This window comes from Condylura cristata, unplaced genomic scaffold, assembly GCF_000260355.1.
Source record: "Condylura cristata isolate star-nosed mole 26May11 unplaced genomic scaffold, ConCri1.0 scaffold00004, whole genome shotgun sequence".
NCBI lineage: Eukaryota > Metazoa > Chordata > Mammalia > Eulipotyphla > Talpidae > Condylura > Condylura cristata.
The window spans coordinates 67,365,545-67,385,764 of NW_004567105.1; the positions used below are offsets into that span (position 1 = coordinate 67,365,545).

A 20,220-nucleotide genomic window follows, 5' to 3' on the forward strand; every position below is an offset into this window, starting at 1 on the left:
TCTCCTGTCTGGTAGCACCCATTTTACATAGCACCCATGTTATATAGCACCCATGTTATGACCCCATGTGCATTCTAGTCCAGGTGGTTTAAGATAACCATGTTATCTTTGCCAGTTTGTTTGACTGAAGTAGAAGTTTGTGACTTAATTTGGTCAATAAGATGTGAAGGAATGTCCACTGAGAAAAGCTTCTTGTTCTAAAAAAATAAATAAATACAGGAGGGATGAAAAATGGTCCTTCAACTGCTTCTTATGACTATGACTTCTGGTGCAACTGAAAATGTTATGCAGCCTAGGACAAAGTTTTCACTGAGGAAGGTAAAGTGAGGGGGGAACTACCCTATCTTCATGTCATAATTGGTCCCCTAGTCATTTTCAAATTTTTTGTTACATTTTTTCATTGTGTAAGCTGCCTTGAGTCTGCAGCTAGAAACAAATATTTATTAGCTAATTAGATATACACCAGTTAGAGTATGAAGAGACAAATATACCTGAGTATCATCAGATCCAGATTACTTAAAATCTTCATATCAATCAAGTTGGGGCTATTGTGCAAATATAGTTAACAATCCACACATAATAACTTTAAGTGCCTAACTAAAGGTATAGATTAACAGTGATGATATAAAAACCAAAGAGAGCTTCTCACCAAGGGAAGAGGAAAAACACCAATCAGAAGATAAAGTACTTGAGAAGAACATTTAAGAGGCAAGAGAAACTTATACTGTTAGGGAGAGCTTGAGCAAACATTCAGAGTTAGAAATTTTCTTTGTGAAACTAAGAAAGAATGTCTAGATCATTCACACCCACAAGGCACTTCTTTCCAAAAGCTGTATGTTTTCGAGCTGGTGAGAGCCATAAAGGAGCTTGAGGAGGTAAAGATGTTAAACTGGAGGGCATGTAAACCAAATCCCAAGAAGGAAGCTTTTGGGTTGATCTGAACTTAAAAATGACATGTGCTTTGACAGAAGAGTTGCAGATTTGGTCTAAGCCTCTTTGGCTCAGCTCTAATATCTTTCTGAGGTTAGGACAACAGGACATAATGACCCTCATAAAGCACACACCTCTCCTATGCAGAGGACTCTACAGCAGTCTCAGCTATCAGACCAATAGTCCTGAGAGGAATTCTAATAAAATCCAAATTCTGACTGATCCCCAAGCTACATCATTATGCTTTATCCTGACCAGTGTCTAAATTTTTAGAAAAGATTTATTTTCATTTATGCATACAAGAACTGGGGTATATACCAGAGATGCATGGGGGTGAGGGGATTCACCAGAGACAGAGTGGGGAGCACAACAGGTGGATCTACTGAAATGCACTGCTGGGGGGAGCAGCAGGCAAGACAGAAGAGGTCTGCCATGCCATGTGGGTCACTTCCTGGCCGGGGATCCAACTCATGACTCACTGGCTAGCTTGATAGCACTGGGGCTTTAACATCTCTGACACTTGGGAGGCCCTGCATGCTGCTTATATGTAGATCAACTGGATTTGATTCTTTGTACCTTTTTCTTTTTTTCTGTCCTACCTTGCTATCACTCCCTAACCTCCTTCCTTTTATTTATTTTACAAATGAAATTTCATGGGAGAGAGCTATAACCCCCATCTTTGACTTTGTTTTGGGTCATGGTTAAAAATTGTTGTGGAAACCTACTTTATTCTTTACTTTGCAAAATGTTCTATCTCCTCGTGTTCACCAACACCACCCCTCCCTCTTTCCCCCATCCCCACTTCCAGGTACTCAACCTCTTCATTGCCTTGCTGCTCAATTCCTTCAGCAATGAGAGTGGGGGAAAACCAGATGGAGAAGCCAGTAAAACCAAAGTCCAGTTAGCTCTGGATCGGTTCCATTGGGCTTTTTGTTTTGTGATAAAAAATCTTGAGCATGTTTGTTGCAAGCGATGCAGGAAGCAAAATTTATCAAAGCAAAAAGAGGTGACAGGAGACCCTGATGTAGAAAACAAAGCCATCATTCCCTCAGAGAACTTTGATAAGTGTGCACCCAGGACTTCGAATATCGGGCATGACTGGATTTGGTTGGCTCCACTTGCAGAGGAAGAAGATGATGTTGCGTCTCTTTGTGAAACTGATCCACCCTCTAGCGCACAATCTGATGCTGGAAAACAGGTACAAAGGCTCAAATGTAGACTTAGAGATCATGTAAAGCTGGGGTTTCCATAGGAACTGGTTGTCTATTCTGTTCTGAACACTTTGCAGAAATTGTAAAGGGTTTAAAATGTGGTGACTGCCTCTCATTACCCACATGCACATCTCAGGGCTCATCCTAATCATAATCCTGCATTTATGACACACAGAGGAGACAGAGGTCAGAGTGGGTTGGGCAACAAAGGAAGCAAGTGACTTTCTATGAGCCCTAAAGAAGTTTGGATTGGCTAACGGTGAGAAAAGGGAGTGTGGAAAGTGAAGTGAAGCGCATAGAGGCATTGTGGGGAAAAAACTTAGTCTCCGCAGGCATCAGTGGGGGGCGGGTGGGAAGGAATAGTGAGAAATGATATCTGTTAGGTAGCAGGAGAGTGATGGGTGCTCAAATAAACAACTTTTCCCCACATGCAGCAGAGCTGTTTGTGTATTCCTGAGTTTTCCAAAGGGGTTACAACCACCAGCTTTGTGTAGGAGTTCCATTTCCTCTGCATCCTCGCCAACATTTGATATTGCCAGTCTTTAATTTTCACCATTCTAGGGGGTTTAAAGTATACGTCATTGTGGCTTTACTTTTTATTTCACTGATAATGTCATTGCACATCTTTTACATAAGTTTACCCAATTTTCCCAGCACCATTTATTGAAGACACTTTCCTTGCTCCATTTCTACCCTTGTAGCCCTTTTGTCATAAATTAGGAATTCTGGTACTATGCTTAGTAGGAGTGGTGATAGTGGATATCCTTGTCTTGTTCCTGATTGCAGAGACAGAATTTTCAGTTTTTCACCATTGAGTCTGATACTGTGTTTGTGTTTGTCATAGATGGGCTTTATTATTTTAATATTCCGATTTTATGTGAGTTTTTACCATAATTAGGAGTTGAAACTTGTCAAATGCTTTTCTGCATCTACTGAGATGATGATATGGTTTTGTTTCAAAGTAAGATGTGTAGGAAGGCCATTAATTTCCACTCTGGGCTTTTTCTGTGTCAGACCTATGAATTCCATCCAGATACTAGAAAGACCACCAGTCCTGGAGTTCAAAGTGTAGAAATCAATGTGTTCTCTGAAGATGATGCTCCTGTGCCAATGCGGGATCCCCAAAAGGTAATTTTTCCAAGGGGTTCCCAGACAGAACATGTGGCTTATTCATACTTGGAGAAGTTAGCCGCTATAGAAAAATATTAAGTTTAACAAAGGAGCAAACTGGCAGAATCTTACATAAAGGTCTAGACCAAGGTGTTAGTCACTTTACTATGACATTTGGGACAGATCATTCCTCACTGTGATAGATTGTTCTGTGCATTGTGAGATGTTTAGCAATAGCCCTGACCTTAACCCACTAGATGCCAGTAATGTTCCCCAGTTGTGAAATTTTTAACTTTGCTAGTCAATTCCAGAATGTCTGTTAAGAGATCAATATCAGTGAAAATAACTGGTGTGGAACTATTGTCAGGAATTGAGGGTTTTAATTATTATTTTTTATTGAGGAACATTGGTTTGCAACACTGTGTATGATTTAGGAGTATAGGTTCATACCTTTTCAGATATATGTTAGCACACCACACTCACCACCAAATCTTCCACCTCCTCCCTGTCCTTCCCCACCCCCAACTTTCCCATCTGAATACCAGGAATTTAAATAGCTGAAAATTAGCCTCTCAGTAAAGTAGCCTCCTCCTCAGCACCTGACTTGACTATTTGAGGTTAGGCAATCAATCAGGGTTATGATTCGTAGGGGGTGGAATGTTGAGTTACTGTTTTAATATTTTGTGACTTTACTCCACTAAGGGAGAGAAGTTAAACAATTCTCACCAGAAGTCAGGGCTGGTCAGACTATTTAAATAAGAACTCAACAGGAGGACATCCTCTTGATACTTCTCATACCTAAAGCCTTTGCCTCGTTTGTTTCAGTCCTTAGTAAGGCATGCAATGAAGCATTAAGCACTATCATGTTGAGAAAAGGTTTTGGTAAATGATCTTTTTTCGCTCTTCTGTTATACAGAAGTTCGATGCTGTCAGTGTATATTCAGAATGTAGTACTATTGACCTGCAGAATCCCTTTGGACAGGTACTTGAAATGGTTCCCAAAAAGCAACCTGGAAGATGTTTGCCCAAAGGTAAGTGGCAATATTCCTACATTCAGGTGGTTATGCCAGAATGGGACACACTACCCGCCCCCCCCAAAAGCCAGCCACACCACTGTAAATACAAGAGGAAACTTTATACAAGCTCGAGCTTGGGCCCAACTGCACACCAGAGGCACCTGGGTGGTAGGAAGGGCCCAGAACAAAGGGAGAACAGATTATATAGTCCCTTTTTGGCGTGCAAGCCTTGGGACCAAGGGGTAGCTAGTGATTGGCTTGGCTGGCCTTTACAATGTTTCCTAACTATGGTGAGGTTGGCTTTTGGCCACAGTGATTGGCGCCCTACACCTTATCTACACAGGAATGCACAAGAATGCAGGTTCCACCCAGCAGGGAGTAAAAATTTCCCCTGGAATGGCGGTTTTAAGAACATAGTGCTAATTATGTTCTTCAAGGTCACAGAATATTTGGATGGCATTTTGTTATTTTTTTGAAGTGCTGTGAATTTGATAGATGCTTCTTACTACTTCAGCTGAAGACCAAAGTAAAGTAAGGGCATACATATACATAGACTCTTGGGATAAAATGCACATGGATTCTAGGAAATTCTTGATTCAGGTGGGCTCAGCTTATATAGTCCAACAATCATGGGAGAAAGCTTAGAAAATGTTCTTAGGCTAATGTATCTGCCACTTTGTGTAGTTCCCAGTACATTCATTGTCAGGATGTACTTGAGGTCATAGACAAAGAGAACTTGACCATAAACTCAGGCTCTCAACTGACTCCACAAGACTTTCCTCTGGCAGCTGGATAGCATTGTGTTGTTGGGACTTTTGGTTCTGTAGCCGGATTGCCTGTGTTCAAATTCTCATCTTTTTACTTACTGGCTACATGAGTTGGTCACTTAATCTCTCTGAGCGTCATTTATAAAATAGTAACTATACAAGGGTGGGCATTAAATAAGTGAATGCAAATCATTTACAAAAATATTTGGCACAAGATAAGCAACAGGTAAACGCAGCTTTTCCTGATTGCTTAAGTGATGCTGAGGTTTCTTCCTATGTCCCCTCATAACTTCATATATTCATTGTGGGGAATTTGTTTGTCTCTGTTTCCCCTGTGAGGACCTGCAAAACAAGATCAATAGTGTAATCTGAGAAATGACCCTGCCCCATATCATAGACTCAATGAATGTTGATGGGAAAATGAATGAATATAAACATTAAAATTTTCTCTAAAATGTAAACCAGAATCTAAAATTGTAAATGTTTGAGGCCAGACTTGGATCAGAAAAAACACCAGAAGTGGGGTTCCAGCTCATTCCAGGTTGTTTGATAACCCAATTGCTGCCCAGGTCAGAGGTCAGGCTAGAAGTAGATTATTCTTCTTGTTTACATTTTACTGGCCACTAATGTTTTAACAGGATATCAGCAATAGAGATGGGGCAACTTGGGCTTATAGAAGAAGACAGGAGAAGAATAAAAGGCAGAATAAAATAACCTTCCAGGGAAATTAATTTGTTGATGTTTTGAAAGATGGGAGGAAGAGAAGAGCAGACTAAGGAGACCTCACAGTGGCTTAAGAAAGTGATGAGGGAAAGTGTAGATTGTTATAATAACCAGGAAATAAGGATCCACACAACTTGGAGGAGGGGAAATAGATTATGTAATTCATGCTGAGGTTTTGTGTGGGTTGAGATCAAATGCTCAGTAATGTGCGAACATCTGGATAATTGATCAAATTTTCCATGTATGATTTGGATGGTTCATGAAACTTATGTTTTCAGTCTTCAATTTACTTTTGCCAAAAAGAAAAGTGCTGCATAACAACCAACCACACAACTTCAGGTGGTATATAGCAATAAACATTGCATACAATTATAAACTACCAATCTAGGCTGTTGATCTCTGCTGATTTTGGCTGGCTTTACTCATGTGAGTGGTATTGACTGGGAGTTGGATAATCTAGCCTGGGCGTAATTGGGCATTTGGCTCCCACCCATGTCTATCTTCCTTCTTGTGGAACCAGTGTTCTGACCAAAATGTGTCATGTATGTGGAAATGGCACAAAAAAAAAAATGGAAACTTGCTGTGATCTTGGAACTCAGATTCAGAAGTGACACATTGTGACTTCCATTCTGTTAAGAGACAAATCAAATCACATAACTGAGCCCAGATTCAGGAGATTGGAACAAAATTGTATCTCTTTAGGAGGGTTTACAATGCAAAGGCAAGGGGTGTGTGTCTAGGGATGGATGAAGAGTTGGGGCTATTAATGGTCATGCTGTTACTCATGTCTCGCAGGCCTGAGTCTATGCTTTCCAAGCTGTTCTATGGACAGAGGCAACTCCTCCTGGATCACTTGGTGGAATATGAGGAAAACCTGCTACCAAATAGTGAAACACAGCTGGTTTGAGAGTTTTATTATCTTTGTGATTCTGCTGAGCAGTGGTGCACTGGTAAATTATCTTGGTTTGATAGGGACATTGGGGATCAAGGCAATTGGGGGAGCTGCATTCTGACTTGGCTCTATGGCCCCTCTAAATATGGGGTGACTGAATATGGGATTTTTGTTGCTGGTTCCCCTTAGGGGAACAGGATTTTGTGTAACCTCTGGAGTCATGATCTAACTGGGAAGTCCCCAAGGAGAGACATTTGGCCTGTGGGGAACCATAACCCATACCAACACTTAAAGTGGTTATCGGCATCTGACCCTTGGTCCAGGTCTGTCCTTAATTCTTGGAAGATTTCTAGACACCATCTCCACATTCTATATGTTTTTTCCTCTCTACACAGCCAATACTTCTACCCTCTCTTTATCCAGAGGTCATTATGCTGCGTTCTAAAAATGCCAGGAGAAAAATGCTGCGGGGACAAGAGTAAGCTATAATAATCTGTCTTAGTGTTTTCTGTCACTCATGATCTCTTGACAGGAGAGACAGAGAAACATTGGTTTGTGTGCATGACAGATACTTCCAAATTGAAGTGAGGTGTGAGTTCCAGTAAGATTTGTAAGTAATTTGGCACACAGTAGCCTCCACAGCCACAGAATCAGAAGCTCCTTTCTGCTTTTCCCTCACCTTTTGGTACTTCTTGCACCTTCTTTACCTCCCCCTTGGGTGATAATATCTTTTCTTTTATCATCTATATGCTTCTCTCTCTCCCCACCCTCATGTCCCTCCTTTCTTTCTCCCTTTTCCCCCCTCTCCCTCTTGCTTACCTCTACCTTGTGTATCCCTTAAACTGACCATAATATAAAGCTAAGTTCTCTTAGTATTTGTCATATCAAATGAATGAAGTTCTGGGTTCCCCTTATTGATTTAGAGTCACAGAACATTTCACAATAAGTCACTAACAAATGAAAGGGACAGTAAGTGTCTTGTACCTACATCCACTTTACATGTGTGGTATCTAGATAAAAGGGGATGAGCATATGGTGGTGCCCAATAGAGCCTGTGATCAATAGACATCCCCATTTACCTATTTACTGCATTGTGAATTACTTCTCAAACAAAAAAAGCAATTTCTCTAAAACCACGCCAGAGAACTACCTCAATTAACTTTTGTTGCTAACCCTTGGTAAGGTTTCCCTTTTATCTTCAATAACTATGAAAACCAAAAGGAAAGCTTATATCCTACTCATACAGGGTATAACTATATAGGGGATAGTTATAGGGGGTATATCACACACCCACACACGCACACACATACTTTCTCTCTGGGTGAGGGAAATGTTTGGATGTAGCATGAAAAAGGGTCTCTCCAAAGGTAGGATGTCTCATTTTTATAATCACACTTAATGAATGTTTAATATTCAAAACAGTTTATATTTGCAGCTGTAGCCTAGAGCTCCCCAAATATTTGCATGTCATGGTGCACAAATGAAAGGATCATATATGTGGGGAATACTAGGATCAATGAAGAAGGACTGTCAGTGGTGGAAGAGGATGGGGCTCAGGGCTGCTGGGAGCTACACTGTGGGCTGAGGTGTTTGGACTTGATGCTATAAACTGTGGAGAGCCATTGAGTACAGCCACCTAGGTAACCAGGAGCATGAAAATGATGGTGTGTGCCACTGGATAGTTCTGAATGTTGACAAAGTATTGTTGGTAAGAGTTAATAGGATTGAGAAGACAATGAAATGGTGTGACAATCTACCAGGAGGATGTTTTTCTATTCCAGAGTCCAGTTATAAGAGCCTGGGAAATTTCTGGCAGCAGAAATTAAGAAATAAGGATTTTTTTGTCCTGTCTTTACTTACTGAAGCATTAATTTCAGTGGAAACATTCAGCTTTAGTACCGTTTGAGAAAAACCTTGTCACCTTATTTAAATAGGGAAGACAAATAAAAGGTAGACCTGAAAAGGATTTCTCAGCAAATATACAACCTAGTTGATGGTTGTGCTTTATCATTTCAGGTATTTGAAGATGTTAATCTTCGCAAACAAAAGAAAATCCAACAATTACTTAATTGTACTGATACTATTTTCACGAACATTTTTATACTGGAGATGGTTCTGAAGTGGGTGGCCTTTGGATTTCAGAAGTATTTCACCAGTGCCTGGTGCTGGCTGGATTTCATCATTGTGATTGTAAGTTTCCCAACAGGCATGGTGGGAGATGGGACCTGGGGAAATGGGAGTGGGTGCTGCTTTTCCTATATGCCTAACACGAATGCCCCTTTAAGAACAAAACTTTTTTCTATGTATTTGTCATTCATCCAGCCATCAGCAGTCCAGCCTTTTATGGGCCTTACTCCTCATACATTGCTCTCAAATGCTCACCACTCCAGCACTTTATACGATGGCACACACTCATTTCTCCATAAACACTGTTATGACTTATGCACACAAGAATAGTTCTGGTTAGTTTTCATTTTGCCTTCCTCTTCAGCTTTCCCTTTTTTTTTAACACTTCTCAAAGCAGGTCAGCAGCCAACAGACAAGGCTGATCTCCATCTGATCGTCAAGTAGCATAAGAGGATTAGCTTCATCCATTCTTTTCATTTATTCCACACAATAATGTTCCAAGTTAAGCAGAGTTATTTATCAACTACCTACCATGTTACAGATAAGGAAACTTGAAGTTCAGAGGATCAGCTATTGTTTCAAGTGAAATTGGGATTCACACCTGTTGTGATGCTCAGGCTAACATTTAGAACAGCATGTATCAGTTGCTTTCTCTGTGCCCTGTGCCTCACATACATTTTGTCTCTTAGTTGCCACTGCCATTCCATGTGGTAGGTGCTATTATTTTCCTCCTATAAACAGAAAGAAACTAAGTCATAGAGACACTAAAAAATATGTTCAGGATTTCCTAGCTAGAAGTAGATGGAGGTGAAACTCAAATCTTTTAAGTCTTGGTTTTAATATCTATAATCTTTCTACCATGAACAAATTAGTTATACTTCTTAAATAAATAGAATTAAGCCAGCTACCCAGCAGAACCCAGGGAGAATTATAAATGTTGAGAGACACAAGTAGGCCATGTAGTTCAGGCATTTTAGGAAGGTATCAGTGCCATAGGGTGCCAGCACAGTCATCCACATTCATCAACCCCATCTGTGTCTAGAGTGCAAATTACTCTGCACCCATTATATCATGAGATTTTAGTAGAAAAGACATTAGACAGTGGAAAGATTTTGGTATCTCCATTCTAGTGACCTGTGGTCTAAAATTAGGAGAGTGGTCTAAAGCTAGCTTTTCTACTTCTTTCTGCGTAACCTGAAGCATTCTGCTTAAGCTTTTCATATAGATAAAAATGAGACTGTGGGCCCTCCCTGGTGGCGCAGCGGGTTAAAGCACAGCATTGAGAAGCTAAAGCCGCTTCCGCATGAGTTCAATCCCCGCCTGCCCCAGAGGTGACCACATGGCGCGGCAGACCTCTCCTGACCAGCCCGCTGCTCCCTTCAGTAGTGTACTTCGTTGATCTGCCTGTTCTGCTCCCCACTCTGTCTCTGGTGAAGCCTCTCGCCGCTCCTGAGCCTCTGGCCTGTACCCCAGTTCTGTATGCACAAATAAATAAATCTTAAAAAAAAATGAGATTGTGAACTATAAATTGCCCAAAGTTGACCCCAGAAAGTAGAAAACATAAATATAGTAATACCTATCTAAAGTATAGAAATATAGTCTAATACTACTCTCACAAAAATAGTACCAGGCGCATGTGATTTTTTTTTTCAGATTTATTTATTTGTACATATAGAACTGGGATACAGGCCAGAGACTCAGGGGTGGTGAAAGACTTCACCAGAGACAGAGTGGGGAGCAGAACAGGCAGATTGACGAAGTACACTGCTGAGGGGAGCAGTGGGCTGGTCAGGAGAGGTCTGCCATACCATGTGGTCACCTCCGGGGCAGGTGGGGCTCGAACTCATATGGAAGTGGTTTCAGCTTCTTAGTGCAGTGCTTTAACCCGCTGTGCCACCAGGGAGGGCCGTGCATATGATTTTTACAGGCAAGTTTTATCAAACTTCTAAAGAACAGTGCTGTACATTGAAGGTTTGTGTTCTCCCTAAGTTCATATGTTGAAAACTAATCCCCAATGTGTTGGCGTTTAGATGAGGAGTCATAGATAGTTAGGATGTGAGGGCCAGTTTCTCATGAATGAGATTAATGATCTTAGAGAAGAGACCCCACAGAGCTTCCTTACTTCTTCTGCAGTGTGCAAACAGCAAGAAGAAGGCTGCATGAATTAGGAGGCAGTTCTTTCAAGATACAGTGAATGTGCTTGCTCCCTGATCTTGGATTTCCTAGTCTCTACAACTGTGAGGAATAAATACCTGCTATGTATACCCGCTTATAACTAGCAGCTTGAGCTCAGATCAACATATAAAAAAAATTTATTTATTCATACAGAACTGGGGTACAGGCCAGAGGTGTGGAGGATGAGAGGATTCACCAGGGACAGAGTGGGGAGCAGAACAAGCAGATCAACGAAGCACACTGCTGAGGGGAGCAGCGGGCGTGCCAGGAGAGGTCTGCCATGCCATGTGGGGTCACCTCTGGGGCAGGCGGGGATCAAACTCATGCAGAAGTGGCTTAAGCTTCTTAGTGCAGTGCTTTAATCTGCTGCCCCACCAGGGAGGGCCCTCAGATCAACATTTAATCCCAAACTTATTTGAATTGTTACAAAGAAAAAATAGAAAGAGAAAGGAAACTTGCAAATTTAGTTAATGAAACAAATAGAACCTTGATAACAAAAGGAATAAAAATGAGTAGAATAAGATTAAGAGATAATCATATAATTATGTGTCTTTATAATTCCAGAGAAAGTGTTTGATAAGTGTGGTCCACTATTTCTATTATTAGAAATAATAAGAATAATGTGCCTCATAGGGACAAAGGTGTGAATCCCAATTCCACCACAATTTGCTAATCCTCTTTTAAGTTGCTTTTGATATCCTTATCTGTAAATGGTAGGTAATGTATAATAATGCTTAGGTTGGAACATTGTTGGATTGATTCATGAGAAAATGTATATGAATAGTGCTCTATATTGCTTGTTAATCAAGATTATAAAAATTGATCGTTAGTTTTGGAGTAGAAAATTACAAACACAAAGTATGTCTAGAAATTCAAATATATATAAATTACAACTTTTGTCTTTCTAGTCACAATACCATAACTATAAAGCCAGACTAAAGCCTGGAGATAGCATTTGCCATGCCTAACAGGTAGTTATTATCTGCAGTATATTAAAAAAAAAAACCAAACCCTAAAATCCACAGGCCAACCCAATGTAATAGCAGAAAGATGCAAGCAGCCAATTCACAGGAGGAACTCTAGCTGCCAATAAATGAATAAAGAAGTACTCACTAGTTATATCACAAATTAACACACAAATACTTATTAAAATGACTTATTTAACTCATCATATTGACAAAAATATCTAAGCTAGCTAATACCTAATATTGAGAACAATACAAGAAAGTATAATCTCGTTCACTGCTGATAATTTAGTTGGTATAATCATTTTGGAGAAAGTTATGTACTATTACATAAAATTTCAAAAGCAATATTTGTGAAAGTCTGCTTAAATGACTTCTTCCACTGGCAAAATGATATTAAAAACAAAAGAACAAACTTAAGGCCTATTTAAAATATATATTATGTGACATTTTTGAATTGAGTTTTTTTTAATCAACTACAGATTTTAAACAACTACTCTGTTACATTAGCTCAATTTCTCTAATTTTCAATCTTTTATTTGTACAATGAGATTGTCAGATTTAATGGGGAATTATTTTAGATAATTGTGAACTCTGATACTGGCTTAGTCAGGAATATCAGTAATGAACTTCCTGCCCATGTCCAAAATGAACTTTTAAAGCCTCTGTGTAATCAGTAAGAATAACTGAAAATCTGCAGCGTGATCCTCAACTTAAACTCAATATATTGCTCTAATTAATTATATTTACAGAGTTTTCCAATTCTCAGTTTTCCAATTCCTTTCAGAAGAGGTATGTTGAGAGGGAAAATAGGATTTAATTCCCTCAAAAAGAATTATTTGAGTGAAGGGAAATATAAGCAAACAAATTATTATATATTTCTAACTTTTAATTTAGATGTCATTTCAAACTTAGCTGAGAAATTGTAAGAAGTAGTGTAAATTGCCCCTTTCTCCAGATTCACCAATTATTAACATTTTACCCTTCTGCTTTGTCATTTTCTGTTTTTTCTAAACTGCTTGAAAATAAGTTGTGGACGCCATGCCCTTTTGCCCCTAAGATTTCAGTATGCAGTTCCAAAGAATATTTCCTAAGGATATTGTCCATAGTCCCACTATAATTATCAAAGTTTGGAAACTTAACAATATCCAATACTAAAATCCACATCCATTTTCAAATGTTGCTGATTGTCACAACAGGATCCTTTATTGCAAATTCTTTCTGTCCATCCACTGTCACCAGCATCCCTCACCCAAGCACACATCAACCTAGGATCTATTTCAGGGCCCCTCCTGATTGTCCTCACGTTGACATTTCACTTTGGTTTCCTTTATTTCTTAGATTAATAGCTTTCATAATCAAATAACATCTGTATGGGCTGTAGCTTTGCCTGACAAAGAGAAAAATAACCTCTCCACTTTCCCATTCCCTTTCACCAGGACCTAGCTAGTTCTGGTGTCTGGATAATGCCCTGAGGGCTTAAAGCATCTGGCTGTCAGAGTCAGGGCTCTCAGTGTCACATTGGCTTCCTTAGGCACCAAGTAAATTGCATGACCTGTGACTTTTCTTCCCACCAGTTCTCTGTGCCCAGTCTCATCAACTTAACTGACCTTAAACCCTTGCGCATTCTACGAGCACTAAGGCCCCTCCGAGCACTGTCCCAGTTTGAAGGAATGAAGGTACAATCTGCAGGCGGGTGGGAGGGAGGTCAGCCAGCAGGGAAAGATAGAGAAGCTGATTACTATTCTTGGGCTGGGTATCTTTTAAATTGCCACACTTTTCCTGGACGCATCATCCAGCCTCATGTTTAGAATTTCAGAGAGAGATGGGCTCTGACTTCCATCCCTAGAACAGGTGTTTCATAAGCCTAACACCTTCACCAGAGAATATTCTCAAGTGGTACTCAGTCCTAGAAAAGGACCCATTGTGTATGGAACTGAGAGCAGGTCTTGTCGTGGGGGTGGATGGTGGGAAGTTTGGATAGTAAGACAGAGCCCCAAGAGACCCAGCCCCACATATCAGACCTTCCTGAGAAGATAGAAAACATATCTGCTATGTTTTCTTTCTGTTTTGTTTCCTTAAGGTGGTGGTCTATGCTCTCCTCGGTGCCATACCTGCCATTTTGAATGTTTTGCTTGTCTGCCTCATTTTCTGGCTCATATTTTGTATCCTGGGAATGAACTTATTTTCTGGAGGTTTTGGAAGATGCATTGACCAATCAAATAGAAACTTAGAGATAAATTACACCATTGTTGAAGACAAAAACCAATGTAAAATCAGAAACTTCTCCTGGGTAGTCCAGGAAGTCAACTTTGACAATGTGGGAATGGCTTACCTGGCCCTGCTGCAAGTGGTAAGAGCTGTATGTGTGTTTTCTCAGGGGAGGAGTGAACACGTAAAAACTTCATAAATGACTTCTCAACTAATAAAAATACAGTGACTTCATGGCGATAGTAGAATCGAAACGCAGTCTTGTGTGAAGGAGCCAGTGCCCTCTGCTATTGTTCCCTATCGAGCATCTCCTACTTAATCATCGACTGAGCCTCACTTCTCTGTGACACCCTTGCAAGTGTCTGTACATTTCACGCAGCCCTATATAGTGTCCAGAGCTGCAGTCAGAGAGGAGAGACTCTCAGATGGCAAATCACACCATTAGTAACTCTTGAATGTTGGAAGTCGGTTCCATGTCAAGTCAGGATTGCCAACAGATAGAGCAAACATCAGCAGTTGGTCCACGTCTTCTATAGCAATTTTTAAGGCAGATGTTTCTTTCTTTTTAATCCCTGGGGTCATACCTTTTCCTTCTTCCAGGTTAATTGAGAAGTAATTGACTTAAGTTTGAGACTTATAGCATGATGGCTTGAGATAGAGATATCGTAAAATGATTACTTCAGTAGATTCAGTTGTAACGTCCGACTTCTAATATAGAAACAATAAAGAGAAATGTAAAATTTTCCATGTGATAACAATAATAACCCTTATTTCTTTTGTTTTTACTCTTTTTATCTTGTGCAAATGAAGAAGAAAAAAATCCAAGACACCATCATGAATTCCCTCCTACTCTTCTTTTCTTTGGAAATTCTGTGTGTAGGGAGTGGGGTGAGTGGGTGGGGTGCACATCATCTTACATACATCTGCCCACTGGGCTTTGCTTGCTTTTACATGACACTTGCCTGCTGATGGCAAACTTATAATTGTGTTCATTGCCCTCTGCTTTTGTTGCAGGCAACATTTAAAGGATGGATGGAAATTATGTACGCAGCTGTCGATTCCAGAGGGGTGAGTTTGTGTTCCACTTTGTTCTCTAGCACGAAGGTCTGATCAGGGGTGTCATGACTACATAGATAGTGCAGATCTTCATACATCACAGTGCCAGTGGCCAGTTCCTTGGGACAAACTCAATAAAGTTGGGAAGGGTGATTGTTCATCTTCCCACAAGTATTACATCCTAGCTTGCTCCAACATCCAGTCCTCTTTCTCTCTAGCAACCAAGAAGTCAACACCTAGGCAGGAAATGGAATCAAAGCAGGAGACACATAGGATGCCTTAATTTTCCTCATACTTTTTTAAAGGGTACTTTTCAAAGGGTTCTTGCTTTTGACTATGGGGAAAGCGTAAGATTGTACTAGGTCTGAGTTAGACCCTCTCATGTCTCCAGGTTCTCCAGATGCTGAGGGTTTTCTTTTGTGATTGCCATATATTAAATTCTGGCTAAGTGAAAAGTGATCATGGATGCCTAAGGTTGGAATTGTACTCTGTTATCTAGCTTATTTCTATTTGCCACTTGGGAAAATTTAGGAGTTGGAAAGAAGAGGGTTGAATCACATGAGCAAATAGTAGAATCATCTTTGCTCAATCCCCTATCATCACACATATGTGCATTGTTGTTTGAAAGTTTGAAGAATTGATGCCTAACACATATTAGGTATTTAAAATATTCAAACTGGTAGTCGCAAGATGTCTATATAAACATCCTATAACACTATAGTGTTAGGGTAATATTAGAAGCAATTTACAACAAAATAATTATTTTATAATTTAATGTACTCATTTTTGGTCTACTTGAGTACATGACTTTCTCCCTATTTTCCCTTAGGCAGCCATCTATCTGCCCTGAGGTGGAGACTTGGGAGGGGGCAGAAATCTTAAGCAGATGTATAACAGAAGAGGTGTGGCTTATATATGTTCTCTGAGTGAATCTGGCTAGGTGGAGGAGGGTGAAGGGGCTCCTGCTTTGTTGTTGATCCTGTGACATACTAACTGGCCTGTGATGGCCTCTAGTATGTGGTAGCTCTTGCCAGTGTAGTTACAGAGCATTTTGATGGTCCCAAATATTGAAACTGTGACTGGAGAACTGTGATCCTCAACTACTTCTGATCTCAAATACTGACTTCATGCCACACCTTCCACCTGGTCCCTTGGCCCAACACATCTCTTGCCACTAAGCCCACCTTGGCAAACCCATGGCTCTTAGTTCACATGAAAAAGTTTCAGAAGGTCCTTGTGTCCGGGTAGGCTACTCCTCTGTTAACCTGCCTGCCCGATGTATCCCAAGCCTTTCCCAGCAGTTTCTTCTTAGAAAATACAGAAGTTGAGCAAGAGCATCCTCTTTGCCTTCCATTTCCTTTAACTTACCAGGTTCCCAAGTCTTCTCTCCAAACCCAAAGAGGGAAAATGAGGACACACATCTTATGACAGATATTCTCTATTCTTTTTTTCTGAACATTCCTTAGGTATAAATGGGGTGAGCTTTTGAACTTCCTAGCTGAACCTTCTTTATATACAACTCTTCCCCTCAATGCTCTTGTACCGTAGGAAGACATGAAGGAATTCAGACATCCAACATCTCAAAGCAACAGCTTATTTTTGGCAAGAGTATTAACCTACTGCATAACCTTATTTTAAATGTCAGATGTTGAATATTAATTCTTTCCATTTCATTTTTTCTATAACTAATCTTAATTTAAACAAGTAGATGTCAAAAACCAGCTGGGACTAAGGTCAGGGACTCTAAAAGGCAGAAGAAAAAACTTTCAAATAACTACCTCCATTACACTAGTCTTTATGGTGGGTGTTGAATAACAAATGTTATAAATACATTCAACAGATGACAGAGCTATTAACACTCATCTATACATCTTTAAATATGATCAGGAGACAAAAAAGGAAAATCTTCATGCACCTAAATCCAAACTGCTTAAAGTCAATGACAATGTAAAGACCTCAGGTGATAGATTATTTCATATGCATTGGGTCACAACTTAATCTGTAGGAGCTTAGTTGTAGCTCCATTCTGGAGCATGATTATTCATTTATATCCATCCATCTGTCCATCCATCCATCCATCCATCCATCCATCCATCCATCCATCCATCCATCCATCCATCCATCCATCCAGTGCATCTTGGGAATCTACCTGTTGTAGCATCTGCTAGGCTCTAAGAATGTAAGACCCACAGACCAAACAGAATAGTGGACTCTATATGAAGGCTGTGGTTGTTCAAAGACAATTGGTAGTAACCTCTGCCTGAGGGGAGTGAACCCCTTTTCTAGCTTCCACAAATCATATGTCTATATAAATGTCCTATAGAACTTTTCGAATGCATGTGATATAGAAGTTGAGTCAAAACACCTGTCTTCCATGTTCTCCTTAATCTATTGGGTCCCAAGTCTCCTCTCCAAAGCCAAAGAGGGAGAACATCTCATGGCCTAGATGTTCTTGATTTTTCATGTGGTTCCCTAGGTATCACTTCCCTCTCCTATAACCCTTCGAAAATTCTCCATTGGTAAACACACACAAACACACAGGTGCATACACCAATCATGCCACCACCTCTCCCCACTACATGGTACGTCTTAAGCTGTACTAGGGGAAACTGAAACAAGGGCTTCCTGCAGGGGCCCTGGCTTTCTGAAGGAGGCTGAGAACTTACTGCTGCTACTGCTAAGAGACTTTAGTCTTCCAAATAAGGCAGTAAAGATGGCTTATATTTTCCTCCAGTAATTGCTTTTTCCTCTTTCGTTTAAACCTCTCTCCCCACAGAAAGACAAGCAACCATATTTTGAGACAAATCCATACATGTACCTTTACTTCGTAGTTTTTATCATCTTTGGCTCATTCTTCACGCTGAACCTCTTTATTGGTGTTATTATTGACAACTTCAACCAACAGCAAAAAAAGATAAGTATTTTCCAAAGGGATGAATGGAACATGATTCTGGCCTAGAGTGCTGGACAAAGTAACCTTTATCATCTACTTGAGAATAAAGAGGGAGCCACCTAGAGAAGATTCTTGAAGATAAGATTGAAAACATTGAAGTTTCATTGAATCTTTTTTTGACTCTCCAGTTTAAGCTTCTTAAACAGTGAACATTGTTATTGTTGAGGTTAAGACTGAAATAATTGAACCCTAATAGAAAAACAACCATAATGGTTAGTATAGACACTATAGTCTATTTTGTTAACTTTTTCAGGTGTATTTTTTTTTTATCCCTGTTTATTCTCTTCTGGTTCCCAAAACCAAGAGCAAATTTATTGAGCCTAATGGGAAAGATCTTTGGGGAAAAGGCAGATTTAGGGAGATTCTTTTCCCTTGCTTCCCTTGAAGTATAACAAACATTTTTTTATTTAATTTTATTGTAATAGTTTATTTCTACATCATTTTGTGCCTTTTTTCCATCTGAGTTGTAATCCCTATGGACTTCCGGTCACCAAACCACCCATGTGCCATCACCATTGTCTTATGCACTCACCCTCCCTTTTTTGATCCCATTCCCCACTCCACCCCCATAAAATATCTCTGGTATATAGTTGTTCATGATTATTATTATTTCCCCGCCCCTGGTACTTTATGCTTCTGCTATGAGTGAAACCATCTGGTATTTTTCTTTTTCTTTATGGCTTATTTCACTAAGCATGATCTCTTCCAGCTCCATCCATGTTGCTGCAAAAGGCATGAGTTTATCTTTTTTGCTCAAATAGAATATTACAATGGAGTAACAAACATTTTTTATTTTTCTGATTCTAAAATACATGAAGTCTGTGTTGTAGATTTGACTCCAGATGGTAACCAGTGTAAACCTTTTGCCATTTTGGTCCTTTCCAGTTACTTTTAACTATTCCTTTCACATGACTGAGAACACATGCTACTTAACAGTTTTGTCACTTCCCTTCTTTCCCATTACTTATGTAAACCCCTGGCAGAAATCATCTTTGTTATAAGAATTTTCAGAAAAGAATTACACCCCATATTATGGATAGTTCATAATTTATCCTACTCATTGCCCTTTATTTTGGACATTTGTGTCATTCCTAAATGTTCTTCTTGTTCCTCTTAAACAATCATCAATATTGTTGAAGTTTTCTTGTCAGAGATATCTCTGATTATGTCCTGAAGGCATTAAGTATGTATTGTCAAATTACCTTTTAGAAATGCTGCATTAGGTATCCTCCATTTGCTGGATATGAAAATATCTGTTTATTCTATTTTCACCCGTCTGGTTTTTATAATTTAATTTTCTTTTCTAGTTTGATGGGTCAGTCAAAGTGTTATCTCATTTTTCTTTATTAATTCTTTGACTACTTGTAATTTCATTGTCTTACATTTATTTTTTGATCATTTGATAATTTACTTCATTATTTCAATGACTGTGATTCCATAGGTTGATGACAGTGGTTAAGAATGTATTTAAAACCCTTGTCTTTTTACAATTAAGGTTGTCTTCTTTTTTTATCTGTTATGGAAAGTCAAATTTGTGACTTGATTCTTATATTTTCATAACATTTTTTACATATAGACACTTAGCATTTCTATGAAGTCAAACTCCCAGTCTTATCTGTTTTGAATATTACCCTTGTATTAATGAACTGAAGGTATTTCTCCATTGAAATTAGGTACCTAACTATTTGTCTTTGGTTTTCCTAATTACCTTGTGACTTTAAAACATTTTTCTTTTGCAGTCTTGTAATCCATCCGGTATATATCTCTGTACTGATTAGCCTTTTTAGTGTGCTGGGAGAGTCATTCACTGTCCTTATGCACTTACATCCCTGCTGCTCATGTGGAGTGTGCTGTGACGAGTCACCTTGGCAATGTGCAGCTTGATTGCAATCAACTTGGCAATTTGGATGTCAGGCCCTGTGATTTTAGATTTAAGTTTACATTTGAAATCGCTGTTTTGATCAGTCCACAGCATTTTGTATGTTTTGGTTTACTTTTTATTACAGAAAATTTTAAACATGCACAAGAGTATTCTAAAATGGACCTAAAATGTCCAGCACTACATCTGTTGACTTAAGAATATA

The 20,220-nt window shown here is 39.5% G+C and overlaps 1 protein-coding gene across 3 annotated transcripts in view; it reads left to right on the forward strand.

Moving 5' to 3' along the window:
• Positions 1-20,220, forward strand: part of SCN11A (sodium channel, voltage gated, type XI alpha subunit) — a 62,466-nt gene that overhangs the window by 33,419 nt on the left and 8,827 nt on the right. For 2 of the 3 annotated variants that reach the window (XM_012735319.1, XM_012735318.1), the window contains exons 16-24: positions 1,739-2,128; positions 3,156-3,269; positions 4,168-4,282; positions 6,553-6,707; positions 8,666-8,839; positions 13,494-13,595; positions 14,000-14,269; positions 15,142-15,195; positions 17,960-18,097. In XM_012735319.1, coding sequence (XP_012590773.1) covers positions 1,739-2,128; positions 3,156-3,269; positions 4,168-4,282; positions 6,553-6,707; positions 8,666-8,839; positions 13,494-13,595; positions 14,000-14,269; positions 15,142-15,195; positions 17,960-18,097 — 1,512 coding nt within the window. The remainder of the gene's footprint in view (positions 1-1,738; positions 2,129-3,155; positions 3,270-4,167; positions 4,283-6,552; positions 6,708-8,665; positions 8,840-13,493; positions 13,596-13,999; positions 14,270-15,141; positions 15,196-17,959; positions 18,098-20,220) is intronic. The other variant, XM_012735320.1, reaches the window with a different exon arrangement.